Raw genomic sequence first — 27,197 nt, forward strand, 5'->3', positions numbered from 1 at the left:
GTGGGCTATTCAGTTGGCATGAGAGTTTGGTGTCATGAAGCTGCACCCACGATAATCATGCCATTTTCCCCTCCATTATTAATCCAAAGTTGGTCGAAATTTGGCATGCAAGTGGGCTATTCAGTTGGCATGAGAGTTTGATGTCATGAAGCTGCACCCACGATAATCGTGCCATTTCCCCCTCCATTATTAATCCAAAGTAGGTCGAAATTTGGCATGGAGATGGGTTATTCAGTTGGCATGGGAGTTTGGTGTGAGGAAGCTGCACCCACGATAATCGTGCCATTTCCCCCTCCATTATTAATCCAAAGTTGGTTGAAATTTGGCATGGAGATGGGCTATTCAGTTGGCATGGGAGTTTGGTGTCGGGAAGCTGACCCTGGAGTTGACTCCTAGACATCCACAAGATCGACGACAAGACGAAGGATCCCTCAACCAATGGGCCGATTGTCGAAGAGGAGGAGTTACTCCCTTTTCATTCGAGGAGTTTAGGGTCAAATGTTGTGACAAACGGCAAATAAAGTCATGCATAATTTGGCCAGTGAAGCCTACATAAATAAACTTTGTAAAACTTAGTTCCAGACATCGCCGGAGTGTGTTATTACGGTGGCGGCCTAAGAGTGTATCGAGGTCATTTTAATAAAATGCAGCAAATCATTCTAAAAAAAGATAGTTGCGGCAACGTTTTTTCTACAACCGTGTTTTTTAATTGCACAATTATGCTAAATGTTGCAATTTTCGGCAATCCGAGTTTTTGGTGAAGCCAAGCTACTCCCTCCATCTCAGTTTACAAGTCTTGCACGTGTACCTAGGTCGTTAATTTGACAAACTTAATAAGAGGCATACATTTCAAAAAAAATATCATTAGAAACTTTAGATATTCTATTTTCTAATAATATGATTTTTTTTTAACAATTTATTTTATATAAGTTAAATTGACGACCTAGATACACGTTCAAGCCTTGTAAACTGAGATGGAGGGAGTAAATAAAACTTTTTTTCCTACGAAGAGCAACCAGTGGTTTCTTCCTGGAGCGATGGACCTAATTAAGAACCGAGTTAAGAACTCTTTTAGTTTCCTTCAGTCTCAGCCTGCCATTGACCAACACCAATTTTTATAACCATCAAAAAAAGAATAACCATTTTAGCTGGTCCAGTGCAGTCGCCGACACAGCCTTTCTCCCCCATTTCTTCTTACCCCAGGCGACAGCGGCTCCGATTGGCCTTTGCGGTTTTGCCATTTCCCCCAACTCCGCCGACCCACTTCACTCATCAGCTTCACGCAGGCCAGATCCAGCCTCGCGTGTCCTCCCCTACGCCCGCCTCATGGCCGCCGACACGGCGGCCGCACGCGCCCTCCTCCTCTTCCTCGCCGTCGCCGTCGCGGCGCTCCTCCGCACCGGCGAGGCCTCGGTGCACGAGTACAGCGGCCTCAGCTTCCTCAACAAGGGCAATGCCTTCATCCTCCACGCCGGGAGCGAGGGCCTCTACGCCCCCGTCTCCCCCGCCAATGCCACCGCCGAGGAGGAGGACGACGAGGCCGCCGCCGCCGCCTTCATACGGTACTTTGTCTCGCGGTTTTTGGTTCCCAGTGGCTTGCTTGCATCGTCTTTACAGACGGCCGCGGTGTAGTGGAGCCTCGTTCTGCAGATGAGATCTTGGATCCCGTCGTCCCGGGGGTTCTGTCGGGCATTTGGATGGTTTTTGGTGGTAGTAGATGGGTCAAAGTGAGTAGGTGCTCCTGAGAGGGCGCAATTGGATCTTCACGGAAATTATGCTGAGAGGGGCACCATTCCCGCTGAGTAATTCTAGCTACATGTGCATTGTCGAGTTAATTACTCCTATGCTTGATTAGTTTGCAATTTATGGCATGAGTTAGTGTAGGCTTGTAGCTGGCACACCTACTTATATGAAGTTATTACTAGTATAGTACTCCAAGTTCAAGTCATGGGAAGCACTACTTTTAGAGGGGCAAGGTCAATCAAACTTTAAATTTTCTCCAAGTTGTGTTTGCGCGAGCATACTTGTAAAAATATACATGCGTCCACTGAACTACTCCCTCCGTCCCAAAATGTAAGACGTTTTTGCAAGCTCAAAAACGTCTTACATTGTGGGACAGAGGGAGTAAAAAGCAAAGGAAATGACACCCTGTTCCTTCAATTTAAATTTGTTATGGAAATGCATACTAGCATGTTTTTAGTAGACATGTGCACGCGCATTTTGCACTCATTATTTATTGGTTGCTACTTTAATTGAGCGACTCAAATTGCATTAGCTCGGTTCACTATAATTAGGTGCTTAGCTTGCTGCCATCCTTCCTTCCTGTAGGCTCGAATTTCATATTTCCTCCACTTTTCAGGTTTGACAAGATTACTTTTAGGAGGCCAGAGGAGACTAATGATTCTGTGAAAGAAACTAGTTCATCTAAGGTTCAGATAATTGTCTTTGAAATAGAAGATCGTGAAATGATTGGTGGATCAGCATATGGAGGTCAAAAAGCAATTTGTTGTACATCAGATCTTGCAAAGCTGGGAGCTTGTGCTGAAGGCTCCGTCATCTACCGCCCATCGCAGGTGAATCCTGGCTGGCCACAGTTGTTTGTTGCTTCTTTTGATGGAAGTGATCTGATTGCAACGCTGCCTTCAAGGACCATTCCAGTAAAGAAAACTGGGATGTACAATATGTACTTTATACACTGTGACCCGGCACTTGCTGGACTGGAAATCGACGGGAAAACCATATGGAAAAATCCTACTGGCTACCTTCCAGGTCGGATGGCACCTCTTAAGAACTTTTTTGGGCTGATGTCATTTGCTTTCGTGATAGTTGGTATCTATTGGTTTTATCAATACATGAAGTTCTGGCGAGAGGTTCTTCCACTTCAGAACTGTATTACTCTTGTTATTACATTGGGTATGCTTGAGATGGCATTATGGTATTTTGAATATGCTGAGTTCAATGAGACTGGAGTTCGGGCAAAGGCCATCACATTTTGGGCTGTAACATTCGGGACTATTAAAAGAACAGTGGCTCGTCTTATTATACTCATTGTCTCGATGGGGTATGGAGTTGTGAGGCCTACTTTGGGTGGTCTGACATCGAAAGTGGTCTTGCTTGGAGGAACATTCTTTGTAGCTACAGAAATTCTTGAGCTAGTGGAAAATCTAGGTACTGTGAATGATCTGTCTGGAAAAGCTCGGCTATTTTTGGTCTATCCAGTGGCTATCTTGGATGCTTCATTCATTGTTTGGATATTTATTTCTCTAGCCAAGACCCTTAGCCAACTTCAGGTGAGCAGAACCTCTTTTCTTCTCGCTATTCTCGTTTGCAGTATCTGTTATGGTGCATTATCCTTTTTTTTCTGTACCCGGTTTAATTTAAGAGAATGCACTGACCATTCATGATCTTTTTTGTTGTGTTCTTTATAGGCAAGAAGGTTGATGGCCAAACTTGACATTTATAGGAAATTCACTATTGCATTGGCTATTACTGTTCTGGTATCTATCGGCTGGATTGGCTACGAGGTATAGTGATGTATTAAAAACTATATTTGGATTCTGGATTACCAAAATATTGTTTAGTCATTGTCTTCACCCTTTGTGGAGGGAGTATTCTTTCAAATCATATCCGTACCTTTCTATTTTTAAGAATCTGGCTGTTTTTTTGTTCAGATGCAATGTACTACATCTCACTTGGTTATGCGTCTACTTTTTGTTCATTGATAGTAGAATTGTAACTCTTTGCAGATTTACTTCAAATCGACAGATGTGTTCAATGAGCGGTGGCAGTATGCATGGATAATTCCTGCTTTCTGGCATGCCCTATCATTCTCACTTCTTTGCGTCATTTCCTACCTGTGGGCACCTTCTCAGAGCTCAATGAGGTATTATCCTACTCTTTTGGCGACTTCAACCTGGCTAATACATTGGCCTTCCTATCTCACTGCGATTTCCTAGCAGTAGAATTGCAGTACCAATCATCTGTTCTACGAATATCAGGAAATTTGGGAGCATGCCATTAAGCTGTCTCTTCAGTCATGCTACCATTTATTGTTGGGAAGTGTTGCCTGCTACTGCCATTTTGTCACAAATGCAAACGTGCAACCTCACAAAATGTTGTCACGACATTAATTTTAAAATTTCTCAAGACCTGCTATACATTGTACAACAAAATTACGTTACAACTTGTCTTTTTTTCTCATGTAAACACTTGCTGCATCATGTAAGAATTTTGAGCTAACCAAAGTGCAATGTTGATCTTTGTGGATAGAAACGGATATGTCCTCTTAAGCTCTTGAGCTTCTCATTTCAGATTTACCAATGACGCAAGTGAAAAGTTTGATCGAGAGGACAGCCTGTCATTAATAAGGCCAAGGCCCATTATTTCCAACAACGGGTGGAGCGTAGCTTCGTCAACAGACGCCAAAGCGAAGAAGAACACAGATAGTGTGACATCTTTTGACGAAGACGACGAAGAAAATAAAAGGGAGTAACGCATCTGATGAGGCCACCTCATCAGATCCTTTGAAGTGGATATGCTAGAACAATTTTGGTATTTAGCAGAGGGACCGGCCGTGCTAATTCTAGTCGTTGGGATACGTCCTTGGAGGGGTTTCTTCCTTGTTAAATCCTTCTCCTCCATTGGTTTTTTCATACAGTGCATGCATCACTGTAAGGATGATCATATATGATAGGAACAGTTCATGTGTGGTGTTATGGGGGATGTATGGTGTATGATACTTTTCTTTGGTAGATCTCGTATTGCTTCTAGTTTATGTGAACACGAATGTTGGCAGTACTGTGAGTGCAATTATTTGTTGCTACAAATGTGCTGAAATTTCCCTTTTGGTTTCAGCATCACAAGATTAGTATAGTCGTTGAAAGACTGAAACCTCGCAATTTTCAGATGTTTTACGCCCAGCTGCAAAACCTCTACCTGCTGTTGAAGTTTGTGAACCTACTACCTCCGTCCTGGTTTATTGGTACTCTTTGTATTTTGTGTTAAAATTTGACCATAGATTTAACTAAGAAAATACTCATGTCACCAAAAATTATGTCGTTTGATTTGTATTTGAACATAGTTCCGATGATGTTATTTTTGTTGTGTATAACTTATATTTTATTAGTTAAAATCATGGTCAAAGTACCCGTAAAATATTTACGGGAGGCCCGTAAATTGCCCGCTATTCTGGTATATATGCCGGCTCCGGGTCGATTTAGGGTTCGCATCCGGCTTTTCCCCCATTCGCCTCCGCCGCGTTTCCTCTCCTCCGACAAGAAATCTCGCGAACTTCAGTCTCAATTTCCGGCGCGTTTACCCACCCGAACTTGTCGAAGATGTCAACGGCGGGTACCGGTCGCGGTGGCCGAGGGGGGCCCGGCGGCGGCCCGCCTCGCAAGCGCGGTCACGACGAGGAGGACGGGAGCTCTCCCTCCACCCTCCGGTGCCGGAATGGCGCAAGGAGCAGACGCGCCGCCGCGGCGCGTGGTCCCGCAACGCCGCAGCATGCGCGTGGGCGAACTTCTACCGCCCGCACCGCATTTTCGTGCAGCATCGCCGAGCGGCCGAGCGCGCTTGGTTCGAGGTGATGGCGGCGGCCACCGCCGGGGACGAAGCCGCAGCGGCGTGGGTGCCGGCGCTCACACAAGTGCTCTGCAATTCCCTAATGGAGCACCACCTCGGCACGGGCAAATACGGCTCCGGCTGCTATGATGGCGAGGATGAAGACGAGTAGAACTCCGGTGATCCAACTAGTAGTTTAAGTTTAAACTATCTATCAAGCGGTGTGCTATGTGCGGAACTATCTATCTAGTATTTTAATTTGCTTGTATGTGATGAACTATGCTTGTGGAATCAGTGTGATATTTTGGGCGCGAATTAGATGTTTCAAATCAAGTACGAAAATCCAGCAGAGTTTACGGAATCTATTCTGCCAATCCGCCTGCCGTCCCGCAAATTTTGTTTACGGAATACTGTAAATGACATTTACAGGACGGCAGTATACCAAATCTGCTACAGATGCTCTAAGAGCCAAAAAGGGAACAAGCGCAACGCGCAGCACCAGTAGGCTGAGACTTGTATTCGTCATCGGAGAATATACCCGGCCGCCGTGTAAGGAATTTATTTAGACCAAACGATGAAGCGAACATGCACGATCGTTGAGCAGACATCCCGGTCCTGCTTTCGGCGTCCAGACTCGCGACATCCTCAACGACGAGTGCGCGTGCGCCTCCACATCCACATGGCGGAGGGAGTGAGGGACGGCCGTCGGCATCGATCACGGCAGGCACCACCTGTTTTGCGGTTGGAAAAAGGCAGGGGGGATCCACGGACGACGGATCGGGGCCGCCTGCCTTCCCTGTGAGACGCCCTCGCTTTCCCGGGCTCACAAGCCGCACGAGCGCGCGCACTGACGGCACCATTGGACGCTGGAATCTTGGCACGCCTCACGGGCCCCCGCTGACTTCTCTCCAGCACCCGTCGCCCCTGGCACCGCACGAAACCAAATGCCATTCGCCTCCCGCCCCGGGTCGGTCCGAGCTTTCAAATGGCATCATCCCAGCTTTGCTTGCTCAACAAAAACCATCCCAGCTCCTGGGACCTGGGGCGAGATGGCAAGATAGATTGGATGGGAGGGACCAAACCATTCCATCATCATGCTGCCAATGTGTTCCGAGGAGCATATGAAAACGTACCACAGTACAGCTTTTCCGCTTGAGAATAATTCTGCTTTTCCTCTCGAGAATGAGAATAATTCGGCTCTCCCCTGCCGGAACTGCCGATTGGGTTGGTTGTTTGTTAGGGTCCCTTGCTGTTACGTGATGCGGCATCGGTTATGCGGTTAGCATGTGCTGGATTTGTTCTAACGACACAACAGGGGCGGGAATGATTGGCCTGGCTGCTTATGATGATGATGATGATGCAATCAGCGTCCGTTGCGCCGGCCTCTGCATTCCGCAATGTTGGGTCAGGGATGTGATAATGCGGAGTATTTAAGCTGTGAGCTGTATGCTTGCCAACAAATGTCTCTCATTGCTTCTCGCTCAACTGTATTCTCGTTATGCACCCTAAGAGCGACCTAACTTGATTCTTACCAATATTCGCATGTTTATGTTCTGGAAAATATTTTTTTTTTCCTTTTCCTTTCAGAGCTCTTGTATTCTACTCCCTCCATAAAGAAATATAAGAGCATGTTTATATTCGCATGTTTATATTTCTTTACGGAGGGAGTACTACATAATTTGTGATAGCAGGTACCAGCCAGGAACGATGAATTGTGTGTTAAATCTTATGATAGAAAGGTTCAATAGAAATAGCAGAATCTGAATATTACTATTAATATTCTGGCCTCCTTTCTGTTACCTTCTACTTCTATTTGCTTTCTATGATCGTTTCTGAAATTGTTAGCACACCAGTAGATCCAGACAGTAAGCAATTTATCAAGCACGAAATAGGGACAAAGGCATGATGAGCATATTATGGTTGCACCACTGGATAACAGGGCCTTCTTTTCTACTCCCTCCATCCCATAATACATAATATAAGAGCGTTTTTTACAAGTGTAAAAAACACTCTTATATTATGGGACGGAGGGAGTACTATGTAACTAAATACCAGCCCAAATCAAAATTCTGATACTCTAGTCTGTACTGCGACTGCCGAGTGCAACAAGATGATACATTGATCAATCCGCTGCCATCTGCTAGAGCATAGGGTTTATTTATCAAGAATTCAAGACAGGGGAGTATTAGATGTTGGCATTTCACTTGAAAAGGGGCCTGAGGTGGAAACCTCAAAACTGAAACTTAAGGCAAGAACTTGATCCTACATAATATAAAATTGCAACACAAGTAGCACAGCTGATTTTATATCTAATCTACCAAGTGCAATCTTCATATTTATATTTGATTCAACCAAGAAGAAGGCAAGACACCCAGCTAAAGGTCAAATGAAGACCAGGAAATTACAACTTACAACTATGCGACATTACTAAAAGAACATTCCTATATGAACATGCTGCTACACAAAATTACAACAATACTTTAACAAATGAACAAGATCACCAACTGAGGAAGAAACACCAAGACTTTTGACAACATCAATATGATCCTTGATTCTGTTTCAGATTACCTCTAGTAGAAGAAATCATCACCAACTACACCCTTAAGTCTCAGGAGAGTGAAACAAAATACATACCCGACTGCCTGCACTGGCTTCACCGAAGAATTAAAGAATGCTCGGCAACAACACCCAACCAAGTGATACAGCTACTGCAAGCTTCAAGCAATCTCTCATCCATGGGATCTCCTCCTATTATGCGGCGGAGGTGGAGACCCCTCGAAGAAATCCGTCACGGATATCTCAAGGTCCTCAACTGTGTATTTGATGTACAACTCTGGATGCCTCCCATTCTCAATATGATGCCGGAATCGACCAAGGAAGGATCGATATGCTGGGAGCAGCTTCTCTGCTATTGAGATCCTAAGCTCTTCTTTCAGCTGTGTGTCAGGCACATACCACCCAGACTGGACCCTATGTGCCTCCTCGAACGCAGCATTGAAAGACTTGAATCGCTCCCGAAGTGCTGATTTGGATATTCCTGATGAAAAGCCACCGCTGACATGGAGACCCTCGTCTCTTAGACAATTCAGGATCTTAAGCCATGCACTGCGCTGATAAGCTGTGGCTGCCAACCGGAACTTACCTGTAAGCCGCTTTAGGTACACATCGCCAATGAGTCCCCGGAGCTCAGGCGAGTCCTTTACCTTGTGCACAATATAGTGCACATTGTTCATTAGGAACAAGTGAGAGAGTGCCGGGTCCTTGTAGAGTGATGCCTTGCCTTCAAGGTTGTGTTCAAGAACCACAATAGTCCAGATGAGATGAGCAGAAAGGGGTAGCTGGCTGTCAGGATCAGGAAGGTCCAGATCAGGAAATGGCGGTCTGAGCTCATTGCCCTCGGCACGAACACGCGAGCTAGCTGATGGCCGTGACACGATCAGCTCAGAAAGTGTCGTCTTGTAGTCGGAAATGAGGACAATGTAATTCATCACATAGCGAGTGAGGGGATGGATGGTGCCGCCGGGTACTGGAGTCTTGGAGGGATCACAGAGAACGGCGTTCTCGAACTCAGAGAGTATCCCACGGACAGCATCAGCCAGACGCGCCCTGATCTCGGTAGTCTGCACATATATGGATTCCCCGGCCTTGGAGGCGGCGAAGATATCGGAGACATCAGGCAGCAGATCGGCCAGTGCATCGTGCAGATCAATGATCTTGAAGAGCTTCTCCGGTGAGCGGCGGCCGATGCTGATGGCCTCGGCAAAGCCAAAGAGCTGCAGCGCGGCGCCCCTGACAGTTTCGACGAAGGGGGCGGCGAGCGTGGTGGTGGGAGCGGGGGTGGCGATGGTGGGGTTGGAGAGGGGGAGGTCGTGGAAGATGAGGAAGCAAAGGCGGCGCTCGCTGGCGAAAACGCCGCGGATGGCGGCGCGAGCTGCGCGGATCCAGCGGCGGATCTTGACCTCGAGGGCGTCCCACTCGAGCCGCTGGACGTCGCCGATGGTGAGCTTCTCGACGCCGAGGCGGCGCAGGGCGGAGTCGACGGCCGGCTTGCGGACGGAGGCGTAGACCTGGACGCACTCGCGGTCGTAGCCGGCGGCGGCCATGCGGGAGGCGATGGCGTTAAGGTCTGTGACGGCTTCGGGCGGGAGGAGGTCGATCTCGCGGATGCTGCGCATGGAGCGGTAGCTGCTGCGGCGGCCGACGGAGGACTCGACGGAGTCGTCGTCCACCGGCGGCGGCGCGTCGCCGACGTCGGAGAAGCTGGAGCGGTCGCTGCACATGGAGAGGGAGCTGAGGTCGGCCAGCACCTCGATCTCGAGGTCGACGGCGCGCGACGCCAGCACGTGGCGGAACTCGTCCTCGAGCCGCGCCATGGCGACCTGGACGGCGCCGGAGCCCCCCGTCGAGGAGGTGCGGCGCGGGCTGCCGGGGGACGGCGGCGCGAGGCGGCGGAGGTCGTCCACCGCCTGGAGGAAGCGCTCGGCCTCCGCCCGGTCCCCGCCGCCGTCGAACAGCATCTGGTCCTCCCCGCCCCCGCCCCCGCCCCCGCCCCCGCCGCCCGCGGGCGCGGACGCCGTGGAGTTCCACCGCCTCACCACCCTCTCCGCCCTCTCCAGCTCCGCCGCGGCGGATCGGTCCATGCTTCGCCCCCTCCGGTCCTCCTCTCCGCAGCACACGGCAGCGCCCCCGGCCAGCCGCGCGATAAACCAACACCAATAGCAGGGAGGGAGGGAGGCGCAGCTCCGGCTTTGATTCGGGGCTTGGTGGAGCGGCAGGAAGCGAACCACCGGCGGCGATGAGCCTGCTGCCTTGGCTCTGCGCTGTGGTTTGCCTGCTCTGATGCTCTCTCTGCTCTCTAGTTAGTCCAGCGAGGGAAGACCGGCCGATTTCTCTTCTCTTCTCTTCTCTTCTCGGTTTGCTTTGCTTTGGTCGTTCGGGCTCCCTCCCCTCGCGATAATTATTGCGCGGATTAGCCAAGGCCGAACCAGATTTTATACTAATTTTTCTTCCTCCAGAGCCACCAGCTGACGCCAAGAGCTGAATGCTGGGCCCACCTGTCAGAGATGCATCGAACAAGGGAGTACCGTCTGCCCACCAGCGGGTCGGCACTCGCCAGGGCATTTAAAAGAAAAACTTTCAACTGAATTATGTCCGTTTGAGTACCAGATTTTATACTAATTTTTCTTCCTCCAGAGCCACCAGCTGACGCCAAGAGCTGAATGCTGGGCCCACCTGTCAGAGATGCATCGAACAAGGGAGTACCGTCTGCCCACCAGCGGGTCGGCACTCGCCAGGGCATTTAAAAGAAAAACTTTCAACTGAATTATGTCCGTTTGAGTCGGGTAAAAAGACTGCGGCCCGCAGTTTTTACATTCACGCTTGCCGTGCGCCCGCCGTTTCTATATTTAGGCTTGTCGTGCGCCCGACAAGTGGACCCACCTATAGCTTTTGCAAAAAAAGATGAAAACTGAAATTTAGCGCCACGACCATAGTGTTCATGCCAGCAACCATAGTTCATGCCGGCCTGAGCGCCAATGGCCGGCACACATGCCAGCCTACAAATTGAACAACCCCGTAGTTCCACGCCGGCAACAAAGCCAATGGGCGGCGCACATGCCTGCCTAAAAAAACCGACCATAGTTCATGTCTCGTGGCCTCCATAGTTCATGCCGGCGCACAAGCCGGCTCACTCGCCTTCATCGATCATCTCCTTTTGCATCTTCTCGAATAAACTTCTTCTTTTTGGGGACATCTTGCTCAAGTTCACGGTCATGAAAGCTAGTGCCACCTTCTTTTCTTCGTCTTTGCATTGGTGGCCTCGATCTCGAGTTTCTTGGTTTGGACGGCCTCCTTGATCTCGAGCTTCATCCTCTTGATGGCCTCCTCCATCTCGAGCTTCTTCGTTTGGAGCTCTCCATGTAGGCCTTCATGTGCTCTCATTTTCTTGGCGCTTCCTCTCGTCCATTGCTTCCTTTTGGGTCATCATGCCCTGCAAAGTTTCTTGCAAGACAAAATATGCCACATCATGCTTCTCGTCACTTCGAGCTGGTCTCGCCTCTCGGCCTCTTCACCCAATCTCCATCCCCAATCACGGTCGCCAACCCTCAATTCTTCTTTAGAGCGGCATATTGATCTTTAAACTTGGGGCAATCTTTATTGAGCGTCCAACAATGGGTGAGGGTGAATGACTTGTTCGCATGTCAGGCCTTGAAGGCTTCCAATGTATGGAATGCCTACACAATCAAAGAGAAGGTCACAATGTAACAGTGAAGGACACAGAAGGTAACAAACATGAACATGGCATAGGAATGAAGGGAGAAACTTCATACCAAGTCACCCACACCTAGGCCACTCACGGGACGGGCTTCGACGCTCTCAAGCGTGGCACAAAACTTATTGCATTCTTGTTGGATAAACCCCCATCTCTTTTGAACTGAGTTGATGACACGGGTGCTTGCAAACTTGTAGGGCGAAAACTTCCGACATTCATGAAAGGTCGCATGAACTCTCCCTCCAAAAACGACACCTTTTTTGCTCCGCCCCGGTCTTGGGTTCTTTCCCTATTTCCTTCCAACTCTCGAAAATCCACATGTCCCCATCTTTAGTATATGATCCCGTGTGAATGCTTTGCTTCATCTTTTGGGCACTAACCCTTTGGGTGAGCTTGTCAATAAACAATGGCTCATCCTCAATGTATATGCCCTCTTTTTTTTCTTCGCAATAGAGGTCATTATGCCATGAGTTGCCGTGCCCATCGACCTCTTCCTCATGGTTGCCATGGCCAATGCCGCCAATCTATTCATCTTGGTCGTGGTCGTCTTGGCTTTGGGTCTCGTCAAGAGCGAAGCCTTGGCCTTGGCCCTCGGGGTGGAAGGCTTGGCCATGACCCTCGTAGATGACGTTCTCCATGAAAGAGTTGAAGTTGGGGTCATCTTGGGCCGGTGTCGGGTTGGCCGTTCCGTCAAACAGGTTGCGCGCATCGGGAAGGTTGGCCATAGGAATCGACCGCAGCTGCTTCCTTTGCATCCTGGTGGCTGACTGGCCGGCACCACCGGACCTAGGCGTGACGTTGAGGTCTATGACGGCCGCAGGGGCGAGTGTGGCCGGCGCGATCACACTACCACCCGGCGATGTGGAGAACCGGGTCACAGCATGCGAGTGCACCTGATGAATACTGTCGTCAACGGTGTTATGGAGGACCTCGGCGACTAGCCTTATGGAGGGCGACAGACGATGAGCATGTGCTCACAGCGGCCATGGCGGTGGCGGAAAGAATGGTCGGCACAACCCTAGCATGAGGAGGGCATGCATCATCGCTGCCTGCGTGGCCTTGGCGACGATGGCCTCGTTGTCCTCAACGACGACTTTGTGTTGTGTGGCGGCTGCCTTGAGGGCGTACTCAGAAGCGGCGTACCCCTCCGCCTGAACGGATCCTCGGGCTCTCCTCTTGGCCGATTCTCGGTCGAGTCGGTCGAGCTCCGCCTGTGTGAGCTCCAACCTCGACTTCTTCTGCTTCTTCTTCATCGTGGGACGGGCGGAGGTGACGGCTGGGATGGCGGCGGCGGGTTGCTTCGGGGAGTCGGCCATGAGTAGGAAGGGGCGGGAGGGTTTTTGGGAAAAAGGGGGAAACGGAAGCGTTGTGCCATCGACGGGCGGGCCAGGGAAGGACAAGGGCGCCCGTCCGCGCGCTGTCCATTTTGACAGAAACGCGACCCAAATTTGGGCTCAAAATGGGTCGGGGCGGACAGAAAACGGACGCATGTCCGTTTGTGGACGCGCGTTTGGCCGCGATTTGTATTCGTTTCGACCTAAACAGACACGATCAGACAGAATGGCGTCGCGCGTTGGAGTTGGCCTTACTCATCTAGTCTGTAGACCACCTAACGACAACTAGAATGCAATAGAGCAAACCGAAGATACATCCATCATCGCTTCTCCCTCATAGAACCGGGCAAACTTTGTTATAGTAGACGATCATAAAATCATTGTGCTAAGACCTCATAGGACTAGTACAATAGAATAGCAACCGTCGCCGAGAAAAGGAAGCATGTATTGAAATTATCTAACTTGTAGACACAAGGACATAGAGGAACAAAGATCGGATCCAAATAGATCCATCAAAGACAATCATAGATCAAGTCCCACGAGACCCACCGAAGACGCACCTCAACACGTCTTTCAATGACGCTAAATACACCCTCAGGGCAGGAGCATATAGGAAGAACCACATTTCATCTCCAAGAAATCGTCGTCGCCTCGCCTTCCCAAGCAAAACACAACCACTAATAAACTAAAAAGAAACCTAAAACTGAAAAATAATACCTCCATCACACTTCCATAACCCTAAGACCACTGGATACGAGGCAAACCAGCGCCCACAAAAAGACAAGGAATCCAAAGAGTATCTACAACCGGTCCCCTCAAATCCTCCCCAAGCATTTGGGTGGACAACCCGATCACCGTCCGGACATGAGAGAAAAGGAAAATAATGACCCGACCAGACCCCACTTTGTCACCGTATGTCCAGGATGTCCGCAAGCCCTCATACCCAGCTCATATATGGGGATTCCTGTGCGTATTCGGGCAGTGCGTCATGTAGGATTTGGCTCACCCTTGACAAAAAAATTTATCTTTCTCCATTTTCATGAATCTTACGCATGTGAGTTGACATATAAGACGAAAAATAAAGAGTATGGCTGCGTGCACAAACTAACATGGTTTCAAAATAGACATTGACCGTACGCGTCTATGAATGTTTTTTTAATGTTCCAATCCATTCATCGTCTATTAAGGCAGTAAAAATATTAAAGGTAAAAATTATATCTAGATTCGTGACCATCTAACGACGACTAGAAACACTAGAACGGACCGAAGGCGCGCTGCCGTCTCTCCATCAAATCGGACAAACTTTATTGTATTTATTATTGTAGTAGACAGTCGGGATGTTTGAGATGTCAATTTTTTGTGATTTTAGATTGCCTAATCGTCCTGTGCGCAGTCGTGAGATGAAGCAAGGGACATGTGCTCTAGTGCAGATTCCTTTTAGCTGGCCTGCGTTACGTTCGTCTCGGCCGTGGCAAGTGACGTCGTTACGCCATTAGTTATTCATTCATAAATTTTCTTTTCACATCGTTACGCCATTGATTATGCGTTAACGACACATGGATATAATGCTACTGTGTTAGGGTTGTCATTTGTGGTGAGAAGACAGCCATGAAAGCAATCTGACTGAGAGCTCACGGGTTGGCTCCTGACTGGACTGCACACCAGCCGCAACAACAGGACTTCCTTCCGGGTGCCTGTCCTAGGTTCAACTCGCCCAATAAGCGCCAGCCTAAAAGCGTCACTAGCAGATCCTCTATCTAAAAGTTCAAACCATTCTCCCTATCACATTTCTATAAAACTGTAAAAAAACTATTATTGCTTAGGCCATCTGCATCGCTGATCCTCAATTAGACACCGCATCCGTCCACAAACCGATGGGATTAGTCCACGGACATTGATGTAAAAGTCGGCCATCCTACCAAGGGCGAAGACAGGGGGGGGCGAGCAGGGGCTAGACCCCCTCACCCCCCTCAACCGATTTTAGCAGGTTGTGTACTGTACATTCCTAATGGCCACAGATAATTGCATCATTAAGCCCCGTGTAAAAACTAGTTTTACACTCAATATGAAAGACTTAAGCCCAATAGCTATGACCTCCCACATTGATTTCACGTCCTAAACCGTTCGATCTGTTGTCTCAACGCTCCAGATCACTGCATGTCGCTCAGCCCATTCCACCGCGCTAGCTCTCGTGGGCCCAACGTCTTCAGGCTGCTGCTCCGCAGACCGGCATGTGCTTCTTCTGGTTAATCGGGCCGACGTGATGTGGAACGCGAGCCCAAACTTTTGCTTAACCGGGCCTGCATTTTAGGCCTGCACTATGAAAAGAAGGCCTCCTTGGCCGACTAAGTGGCAGCGACGAGGGCGTCGATGCGGAAGAATGGTCTGTTCGCCGTCCGATCAGAGAAAGCGATTCGAAGGGTTGCGTCGTGGGCGATTAATGTGAGGAGTAGATCTGCCGTTCCTGTAAGACATTTAGTAGGAGTGCTCTATCAAGTCTAATCTCCTCGTTCTCTTCACCGTCCAGCAGTGGCAAATCTAGAAAGAAAATGGAGGGTGGGCTCAAAGTTTACGCTGAGAAAATTAAATGCTCTTGTGAAGAAATAATCCTTTTGCGCAAATATACTGAAATTTTCCTAGATTTCTACTAGAAACATGTAGTATTTACTAGAATTTGTTGGAAAATATCAAAGTTTGAACAAAAATTCGAATATGTTCACTAAAATAGTCATTATCTCCCAACTAGAACTAAACTAGCTACTGGCTTAAGGGAAACAACCACTGACTAGAACTAAACTAGAAAGCAATTAGTTCCAGATGATTGACATTTCTACTGATTAGAACTAAACTAACTAAACTACATATTTTTTTTAGAAAAGGAGGATGACCCCCGGCCTCTGCATCTAGGAGATGCATGCGGCCATTTTATTGATTATTCTCGAGGACCTTACAAAGTAGTACAATAATATGCCTGAATCCGCCATCTTGGCAACATATGCCGCTACTCCTATCCATATGATGAAGGGGTGCAAGCTGGGCCATATACCCAGGCCTCTCACCTAAGCCTAACATCTAAAGCTGGAAGCCCCAACCGAGCCACATACCGGGTCCGGGGCACAATCCAGTCCGACGCACTCACATGTGTCGTCGCCACCATCTTCCACTTGTCCATCTTCAGAGCAGATTGAGGTACCAACCTTGGCAGGTTCCTCCGCCATCGACGCCACCATGACGCCAAATGACGACCACCACCTATGCCAGTCCATCTCCAAGCCGAAGGAGCGCTACCACAAGATGAAGACCGGCGGTAGAATAGATGAAACATTGCACACATTGCCGCCGCCAAACACCTCACACGCACCGCAAAGCGCCCACCGTGCTTCCGGGAACCCGAGGCGACGCCTTCAAGAAGGAGCACGACGAGGGTACGACGCCGTCGCCCACAAGGGGAACTAGAGCTTTCGCCCAAAAGAAGAGCACAGTGAAAGATGGGAGAGGACCTCGACAAGGCCTCCAAGAAGGGAACCGACGCCCAGCAAAGGCGCCGCCATTGTCGTGGCCTCCGCCGACGGCCAAGGGTTTCCCCCGGTCCCGCCCCCATCCCATCCACTCGGCCAAAGACCTGGCCAGAGGAGCGCACGCAGCCGAAGAAGGCGTTCGACTTCATCGAAGCAGGCACGCCGGGTGACGGGGCACCCCGACCCACTGTAGTAGACGTCCACCAAGACCTCGCCGCCCGCGCGGCCGAAGTCGAGGACCACCAGCACCCACGGCCGTCGCCCGCAGAGGCAACGCCATCCACACCACCCGAGGCCGCTGCCCCGGCATGCACCCACCGCACACATCCCGTCGAACCATGGAGAAAGACCCATACCGCCGCCACCAGGGAGCACCACACCGCGACCCAAGCCGGGCAGGACGAGGCAGGGCCACGCCGGCCAGATCCGGGCGGATCCGACGAACCCCGGCTCACCGGCCGCCAGATCGGAGGAGCGCCCCGATCCAGGGCCGAGCCGGCCTGATCTGATGGGCGGCGCCGTCCCAGGAGCCCCCGCACCGGATCGGGAGGGGGCGAACGACGGCAACCGCCGCAGAGGGCCGGAAGGAAGCGGGCGGCGGCGTCTGATGCGGGGAGGGGGGGGGGGTCTCCAGAGGCCGAGGCGGGCGTGCGGGGAAGCCCCGCCGCCGCCTACCGCCGCGCGGGCAAGCCCGACGACGGCTTCCGGCGACGGCGGGGGAGGAGGAGGGGCGGCGGGGAACCGGCGGGCGACTAGGGTTGCGCCCCCGAGTCGCCCGAGAGCGGACGACGCGGGGGGATGGAAGAGCAAAAAACTAAACTACAACAGCAATCGTCCAAGCACAACACTAAACTTGCTACTGACTAGAAGTCTAGAACTAAACTACCTAAGTGGAGAGAAGAAATTGGACACATGAGGAGATATCCACCGGCGAGCTGTCGCACAAGGGAGCCTCGAACACAGGTCCTCCCTGGAATTTGGATCCCTAGCTACCTCAGAGGGGTGCGGTCGTGCACGTGCGGGCTGCCTCGCTACAGCTTGTGCGTGGTGCGCGTGCTATCTGTTCCTGGCCTCGTGATGGGCTGGTGGCTTAGATGTGCCTGTCGGCTTACTATTCCTGGGTTGGGCCTGCCGATGCTTAGTAGTAAAAAATAAATTCATAATTTTTGAGGGTAGGCTTGAGCCTATCAAAGCCTCACCGGTAGATTCGCCCCTGCCGTCCCGGCGGCGCGAACGTAGGTAGATGGAACCTTGGGACGAAGCAGACGGCGGCAAAACAGTGAGCGGCCTCTCCACTTTCCTCCCTTTTTTTTGGCTTTTCCGTTGCTCTCCCCCGTCTGCCTCACCCATGACCGAGTGAGCCCAAAGCACCTGTGCTACTCGCAGCTCGCCGCTGTATGAGTTCAACTCCAGTGATGATCTGGATTGCTTTGTAGTAAATAAACATGTAGGATATTTTGTTTACTCAGATTGTCAGAGTCAAAATCATGGCGTGGATCTTCTTTTGGCTATCTTGATGAAACCTGCAAGTTTGAACTCTCACATTATTAATTTCTTCTCATTTATTCATTAGGATCATTACATGGAATTTTTGTGAAGAAATTGTTTGTGACAGTTTTGACAAACCAAGTTAGAAGACAAAGATCTTGAAGTGCGACCTAAAATCTTTCATCGTTAACTCTAAATAAAATCATGCAATGCAGATGGATAGTCATGGTTAACCACCGAACCAAATGTACGTGGTGACACTATGGTACAGAGCCCCTGAAATTCTTCTTCTCGCGGAAGACAAATTTTTGTCATGTTGATGCGTGGTCAATTCGTGACATTTTTGGCAGAAATGGTGAATCAGAAACACGTGGTCTTCGGTTAAGCTCTTCCACAGATCTTTAAAATGGGCGGGCGCGGCAACGCGCGCCAACATGGTCTAGTACATATGTAGGGTACGGTCGTGGCTGGTTATTGTTTCGGCTCTCGACAATCTAGATAATGTGATCCATCCGATTGACCGATCTAGGTGCGTATTGACTGCTTAGGGCTTTTGCCATTGTCGCCGGTCGCCACTCAAACCATCCGCCATCATGCATGTCCTGCTAAGGGCGACGGCCATCCACGGGTCGCGGAGACAACACCATCCAGTGCAGTCCGCTATCTGCATACGACTAGACACGGGTGGATCAGATCGTCAGAATACAATCCCGTTAGCCAGGTGACCATGATTGAACATATTGGCAACAGGTACCCACTATTGATAGATTACTACGGTTGGTCGTACATCTTCCTGTGTCAATCCCGACAACCGAACAAACCCTTTCTCCCTGAAACTAGTTAAGACACGTTTTCGAAAGAAAATAAAGACGATTTCCTTTAACATTACATGATTGTCTATATTGGTCAGGAAAGTTACGAAGTTCGCATTATCAACTTGTTCTACGCTACTGATTGTAGAGTTCAATCTAAGTTAATAGAAAACATAACATGCTTTTGTAGTTCCAAACGTATGTTTTTATGATTTATCATCAGACTATCGTGAGACTTAAAATATCGTGATGTTCCATGAGTTGTGTTAACATTGGCTTTTCACCCCCCTCATGTCCAAATCATGGCTCCGATCCTGCATCGTACCGTAGCCGCACACATTCGCATTTTTTTAGAAGTCCACAAGCTCGAAATATAACCGCATATTAAGTTGTAGTTTATCTAAAAATGTTTCAAATGCAACAATAGTTCTAATTTAAATATTACAATCCAACAAAGTTTTAAATTATGGCAGTTCAACCTTGAATTCAAATAGCACATATGTACTAGTTGTCCCTTTTAACCGCTCACAGATGCTCAATCAAATCTTGCTTTAGTTGCTCATGAGTTGCTCCCGGATTTGTTGATGCATTTGAACAAATTCATCAAGCATGGCTGGATTCTACTCTAGAAGTTCGATAGGATCACTCATGTTCCAAATTCAAGAGTTGCGGCAGCGTTCTTGCCCCCGTCCTCCATGATCATGTTTGTGCATGATCACACAACATGTCATCACCTCCCACAAGGTCTCCGGATCCCATTTTTTAGTAGGTCCACGGGTTTGGAGAACTCTAAATGCCCTCTCAACATTCTTTCTACATGATTCTTGTCTTTAGCAAAGTGAGACATTTTCTGACAAAGTGGCCCGGAGATGGTCTTGACTAAGGTAGCATACGGAGGATATATACCGCCAAATAGATAGTAGCTCATGGTGTATTCATGTCCATTGACGGTATAGTTGCAACGAGGAGCTTTTCTTTCGGTCAGCCTAGCAAACAATGGAGATCATTGCAGCAAATTGATATCAATGTGAGACCCAGGCATGCCAAAGAAAAAAGCGTGCCAAATCCAGAGATCATGTAATGCAACTTCTTCAAGAATGATGGTGAGCTTCTTAACATGGCCCTGATATTTCCCTTGTAGAGCTTTTGTGCAGTCTTTCATCTCTAATGTATGCAATCAAGAGATCCGAGCAAACTTGGCCACCCTCTTGCTTCCGACATTGCCAAGAGCCTCACGATGTCTGCAACAGTTGGTTCTCTTAGGTACTGAGGTCCAAACACCGAGACCATGGTAGTAGCAAATCTAACCATGATATCTCCACACGTGCTCTTAGACATCCGTATGTATTCTTCCCACGAATCAGCGGTCGTGTGCTACTCAGCAAGAGTCGTTGGGTTTCCCCAAAGAGGAAGGGTGAAGTAGATAGTAGTAAAGTTTTACATCAGTTAAGAATCAAGGTTTATCGAACCAGTAGGATCTTCTAAGCTAACAAGATAAACAACAAATGTACACAAACAAGATAAAACTTGCACCCAACGTGGCAAGAGGGTTGTCAAGCCCCTTGTCTTGCTACTTACAAGGTTAAAAGAAAATATTAAAGGTAGATAATAGTGAAGTGAAACGGCAAATGAAAGAACAATTTTGCAGAGGAATTTATTAACGGAGAATAGACCCGGGGCCCATAGGTTCACTAGTGGCATCTCTCACTAGAAAACAGATGAATGACATGGTAAACAAATTATAGTTGGACAATTGAAAAGATTGTAATATTTATGACTATGGTCGTTCGTGGCATAATCTCATATAGGCATTACATCCATCATAAGTAGACCGTTAATCCAACTACATCTACAACTAATACTCCACCCCAAAACCGCTATCCAACATGCATCTCAAGGTATTAAGTTTGTAGGAAATAGAATATCACAATAAGAAAGATGTCATAATGTAGATAGGAACAAGTCAATAAATATGACTAAACCCCATCGTTTTATTCTTAGTGGCAACAATACAATATGTGTGTTGGCCCTTATTGTTACGTGGTTAGAGCACCACAAGATTAAACCCACTACAAAGCACAACTCCCTCTAAAGATAAATCAATCAAACTTGGCCAGAAAAGAGATAGATCGTAAAGGATACAAAGCTATTTACTTCTGCAGCAACAAAACCCAAATAGATTCAACTGAACTCAATGAATAATGTGATCATAAAGTAACAATTCATCATGTCCCAACAAACACACCACCGATTACATCAAATTGATCTCAATCAAGAATGAGAACATGATATTGAAGATCCAAAAGAGAGAGAGAACCATCTAGCTACTACTCTGGACCCGTAGGTCCAAAATGAACTAATCACACATCATCATGAAGGTAGCAAGGTTGATTAAGATGGCTCTAGCAATGGTTTCCCCCTTCGATAGGGCTCCGGATGGGATGTCTTCGGAACAGTGGTTTGCGGCGACGATAAAATTCTTCTATGGGGGTACGACAGATGGTTTCGATATTTATAGGATTTATGGCGGTGGAATCAGGTTAAGGTTGTTCCTGTGGTCCCCACACGGACACATGTCTGTGTGGGACTCCTGGGGCATGTCTCAATCTCTCCCAAAGCTTCCTGTGTTTCTTGTCGCCCCAAAAAATTATGTTAGATCGCCAACATATTTTGACCTCCGTAGATATTGATTTCATGTGAAACCAAAAACAAGCAAAAAAAATGAGAACTGGCACTGGGTACTAAATTTATAGGTTAGTCCATAAAATTAATATAAATTTCTATAAAAAGTCTATAAAAATGATAATATAATATCATAAAACAATCAAAATTTATAGATACGTTTGAGACGTATCATTGTGCCATATGCAAGCATCCGCAATGCGGCCGTGCGCTTCTGGTAACCAGATAATCGAATCCTCACTAAAACATCCTTCTTCAAGATGAAGTAGTCATCAGATGACTGGACTATTGGGAAAAGTAGTAGAAACAAAAAACTCGCCCTACGATCAACCAGGAACACCGTGAAGATGTGGTTTGGATCAGATCGTTACCAACTCCAAGTTGTAGCGGAAGAAGCGCCAGTGTAGATCATACTTGAAGTCCCTCGAACTGTCCATGGACGATCCCTCGAAGAGAAGACCGAAAGCACGGTCTCTCCATAGTTTACAAGCGTACGGTCTTCACGATCCGGCAGCGCTTCGCCGTCCAGAGCTAATTGTCACGGAGAATTATAGAGAACGGAATATAACCACACTGGGGTTCTAATTATGAGGACTAGAGAGGATTAGATCTAGCTCTAATTGGATCAACTAGAACTAGAGAACTAGTGGAGGCTCCAAAACTTGTATGTCTAAAGGCCAAAACCCACTAGTATATATAGGTTGGAGGAAGAGGAGGGGCGCCACACAGGGGGGGAGGTTTCGCATCCCGCTTGCGCGGGCCAGGAGGGGAAACCGCCCTCCAATTCGGCCTCCTCCCCTTCCTTCTCCATGAAGAAAGGGGGCACCTCCCTATTGGGCCTAAGTGGCCCAATATTCTTTCCACCTCTTGGCCTTTCAAGGCCTATTGATATTTAATTAAATATAAATGCCTCCTAAATATTATTAGAGCATTTTATTATTAATTTATCATCTCCAGAAACTTTTTCCACCTATATATTATTTATCGGTAATACCCGGTAAACCCCAAAACCCTTCTGGCGACCTCGAAACACTTCCGGATCCTCTCGAAACTATTTCAAATATTAATGAAACTATTTCATAACTATTTACTCATTACTCCTATCCTACTAACACTCAGTAGATCATGATTACCTTAAGCTTGTGATCATGTAGGTTCGGTAAACATAGACATCAACAAAACTCCTTTCATTCAATGACCGATAGCGGAACCATGGACGTCCATATCGATCCCTATGAGTACACAAATGACATTCGAGTGAACCTTTTGTTATAACATGTTATTCCCTTTGCTTCACGGTACTTTACAAAACCCAAGGTGAGATATATCGGTATCCTCTTGAGTCACTCTCATGCTCACTATACCGGTCTCCTTGTTAGAAGTTTCGTCCTTCTTTCTCATTGATATGTTCCGGCATCCCCATGACATAGTTACCTGTGTCTGTCTAGATGATGACAGATGCCGTCACACCGAGAGGTCCCTAAGAATATCTCTCCATCTTTGGAGGAGCAAATTCCACTCTTGAGCTATCTAGTCCCTTGTCAAACTTTCCGATGAACCTATAAGTTGTCGTTATGATCATCATATTACAGATGACGTTTGAGCAACCCAAAAGTTCATCGTACGGTAAGAATTACTACGATACTCTCATGGTCTAAGGAACTAAAACATATGTTAACTCTCCGTGTTATAATGATTGACTTGTGACGATAGCATCTCAAAGTATAACAATCAATTTTGTGAAAATTCAATATGATCGTTCATCTAATGTCATATTCTCAATGTTGTTTTGAGACTATCGTTAAACTTAACTATATCTCAAGATCCGGAAAACATGATCACTAACAACACTTGAGCTAGCCTTAGAGGCGAGACTAGGAATCATATCTTACCGTTCATCATTCCACACGTGCATATGAAGGAAATATGCCCTAGATGCAATAATAAAGTTGTTATTTTAATTTCCTTATTCATGATAAAGGTTTATTATTCATGCTAGAATTGTATTGACCGGAAACCTTAATACATGTGTGAATACATAAACAAACACCGTGTCCCTAGTAAGCCTCTACTTGACTAGCTCATTGATCAAAGATGGTTAAGGTTTCCTAACCATGGACATGAGTTGTCATTTGATAACGGGATCACATCATTAGGAGAATGATGTGATGGACAAGACCCATTTGTTAGCTTAGCATAATGATCGTTCAGTTTTATTGCTATTGCTTTCTTCATGTCAAATACATATACCTTCGACTATGAGATTATGCAACTCCCGGATACCGGAGGAATGCCTTGTGTGCTATCAAACGTCACAACGTAACTGGGTGATTATAAAGATGCTCTACAGGTATCGGTGTTTGTTGAGTTGGCATAGTTCGAGATTAGGATTTGTAACTCCGAGTATCGGAGAGGTATGTCTGGGCCCTCTCGGTAATACACATCATAGGCTTGCAAGCAAACGGCTAAGGAGTTAGTCACGAGGTGATGTATTATGGAACGAGTAAAGAGACTTGCCAGTAACGAGATTGAACTAGGTATGAAGATACCGACGATCGAATCTCGGGCAAGTAACATACCGATGGACAAAGGGAATTACGTATGTTGTCATAACGGTTCGACCGATATAGATCTTCGTAGAATATGTAGGAGCCAATATGGGCATCCAGGTTCCGCTATTGGTTATTGACCGGAGAGGTGTCTCGATCATGTCTACATAGTTCTCGAACCCGTAGGGTCCGCACGCTTAACGTTCGATGACAATATAGTATTATATGAGTTATGTGATTTGGTGACCGAATGTTGTTCGGAGTCCCAGATGAGATTACGGACATGACGAGGAGTCTCAAAATGGTCGATAGGTAAATATTTATATATAGGACAATAGTATTCGGACACCGGAAGTTTTCCAGAGCGTACCGGGTACATATCGGGTCACCGGAAGGGGTTCCGGGCACCCCCAGCAAAAGATATGGGCCTAATGGGCCAAGAGGAGAAACACACCAGCCACCAGGGGCTGGTGCGTCCCCCATATGGGCCAAACCAGAGGAGAAGGAAAGAGGGGAAGGGAGAAGGAAAGGGGAGGGATTCGGCCTCCCCCTTCCTTCTGTCCTCCCTCCTCTTTCCTTCCCCTTCCGGCAGATAAGGACGGAGGGGGGGGGGGACAGCGGCCATAGGAAGACCCCAAGTAGGATTCGGTGTACTTGGGCGCCTCCTTGGATGCCTCCCCTCTCCCCCACCTATATATATGTGGGGGGGGGGGCTATCACACCCGAGACAATTGGTAGCCGTGTGCGGCGCCCCCCTCCACCGTTTACTCCCATGGTCATATCTTCGTAGTGCTTAGGCGAAGCCCTGCGAGGATCACTTCACCATCACCGTCACCACGCCGTTGTGCTGACGGAACTCATCTACTACCTCAACGTCTTGCTGGATCAAGAAGGTGAGGGACGTCACCGAGCTGAACGTGTGCAGAACGCGGAGGTGCCGTGCATTCGGTACTTGATTGGTTGATGTGAGAATAAGTTCAACTACATCAACCGCGTTGTGAAATGCTTCCGCTTATGGTCTATGAGGGTACGTAGACACACTCCCCCCCTCGTTGATATGCATCTCCATGGATAGATCATTGCGTGTGCATAGATTTTTTTTTTGTTTTCCATGCAACGATTCCAACAGTGGCATCATGAGCCAGGTTTATGCGTAGATGATATGCATGAGTAGAACACAAAGAGTTGTGTGCGGTGATAGTCATACTGCTTACCACCAACGTCTTATTTTGATTCGGCTGTATTGTGGGATGAAGCGGCCCAGACCAACCTTACATGTCCACGCACATGAGACCGGTTTCACCGACAGACATGCAACTAGTTTTGCATAAAGGTGGCTGGCGGGTGTCTGTTTCTCCTACTTTAGTTGAATCAAATTTGATTGCGTCCGGTCCTTGAAGAAGGTTAAAACAGCAAACTTGACGAAACACCGTTGTGGTTTGATGCGTAGGTAAGAACGGTTCTTGCTAGAAGCCCACAACGGCCACATAAAATTTACAACAACAAAGTAGAGGATGTCTAACTTGTTTTTGCAGGGCATGTTGTGATGTGATATGGTCAAGACATGATGTGATATACATTATTGTATGAGATGATCATGTTTTGTAAAAGTTATCGGCAACCGGCAAGAGCCTTATGGTTGTCTCTTTATTGTATGAAATGCAAACACCATGTAATTGCTTTACTTTATCACTATGCGTTAGCGATAGTTGTAGAAGCAATAGTTGGCGAGACGGCCACGACGCAATGATGGAGATCAAGGTGTCGAGCCGGTGACGATGGAGATCATGACGATGCTTTGGAGATGGAGATCAAAAGCACAAGATGATGATGGCCATATCATGTCACCTATTTTGATTGCATGTGATGTTTATCTTTTATGCATCTTATTTTGCTTAGTACAGCGGTAGCATTATAAGATGATACCTTAACTAAATTTCAAGGTGAAAGTGTTCTCCTTGAGTATGCACCGCTGCTACAGTTCATCGTGTTGAGACACCACGTGATGATCAGGTGTGATAGACTCTATGTTCACATACAACGGGTGCAAGACAGTTTTGCACATGCGGAATACTTGGGTTAAACTTGACGAGCCTAGCATGTACAGACATGGCCTCGGAACACTGGAGACCGAAAGGTTGAACGTGAATCATGTAGTAGATATGATCAACGTAGAGATGTTCACCATTGATGACTACTCCATCTCACGTGATGATCGGACATGGATTAGTTGATTTGGATCACGTATCATTTAGATGACTTGAGGGATGTCTATCTAAGTGGGAGTTCTTAAGTAATTTGATTAATTGAACTTAATTTATCATGAACTTAGTCCTGATAGTATTTGCATATCTATGTTGTAGATCAATGGCCCGTGCTACCGTTCCCCTGAATTTTAATGCGTTCCTAGAGAAAGCTAAGTTGAAATATGATGGTAGAAACTACACGGATTGGGTTCGTAACTTGAGGATTATCCTCATTGCTACACAGAAGAATTATGTGCTTGATGCACCGCTAGGTGAAAGGCCTACTGCAGGAGTAGATGCTGATGTTTTGAACGTCTGGCAAGCTTGATCTGATGACTACTCGATAGTTCAGTGTGCCATGCTTTACGCCTTAGAATAGGGACTTCAAAGACGTTTTGAATGTCATGGACCATATGAGATGTTCCAGGAGTTGAAGTTAATATTTCAAGCAAATGCCTGAGTTAAGAGATATGAAGTCTCCAACAAGTTCTATAGCTACAAAATGGAGGAGAACAGTTCTGTCAGTGAATACATACAAAATGTCTGGGTATCATAATCACTTGACTCAGCTGGGAGTTAATCTTCCAGATGATAGTGTTATCGACAAAGTTCTTCAAACATTGCCACCAAGCTACAAAGGCTTCGAGATGAACTATAATATGCCAGGGATGGATAAGACAATTCCCGAGCTCTTCGCAATGCTCAAAGCTGTGGATAAGGAGCATCAAGTGTTGA

General features: G+C 47.6%; 2 protein-coding genes across 2 annotated transcripts; one reads left to right on the forward strand and one right to left on the reverse strand.

Annotated features, from left to right (window-relative positions):
* The first annotated feature begins 1,204 nt into the window (after nucleotides 1–1,204).
* Nucleotides 1,205–4,797, forward strand: LOC123121541 (transmembrane protein 87A). Its single transcript, XM_044541543.1, has 5 exons — nucleotides 1,205–1,562; nucleotides 2,360–3,290; nucleotides 3,429–3,524; nucleotides 3,747–3,883; nucleotides 4,312–4,797. The coding sequence occupies exons 1-5, from the start codon at nucleotides 1,327–1,329 to the stop codon at nucleotides 4,490–4,492; spliced, it is 1,581 nt and encodes a 526-aa protein (XP_044397478.1). The 5' UTR covers nucleotides 1,205–1,326; the 3' UTR covers nucleotides 4,493–4,797.
* A 3,066-nt stretch (nucleotides 4,798–7,863) lies between these two features.
* LOC123121542 (exocyst complex component EXO70B1) lies at nucleotides 7,864–10,623 on the reverse strand. Its single transcript, XM_044541544.1, has one exon. It carries the CDS (start codon nucleotides 10,200–10,202, stop codon nucleotides 8,292–8,294), a length of 1,911 nt encoding a protein of 636 aa, XP_044397479.1. The 5' UTR covers nucleotides 10,203–10,623; the 3' UTR covers nucleotides 7,864–8,291.
* Nucleotides 10,624–27,197: the final 16,574 nt, after the last annotated feature.

The sequence above is a fragment of the Triticum aestivum genome, chromosome 5D (assembly GCF_018294505.1).
Source record: "Triticum aestivum cultivar Chinese Spring chromosome 5D, IWGSC CS RefSeq v2.1, whole genome shotgun sequence".
Lineage (NCBI taxonomy): Eukaryota > Viridiplantae > Streptophyta > Magnoliopsida > Poales > Poaceae > Triticum > Triticum aestivum.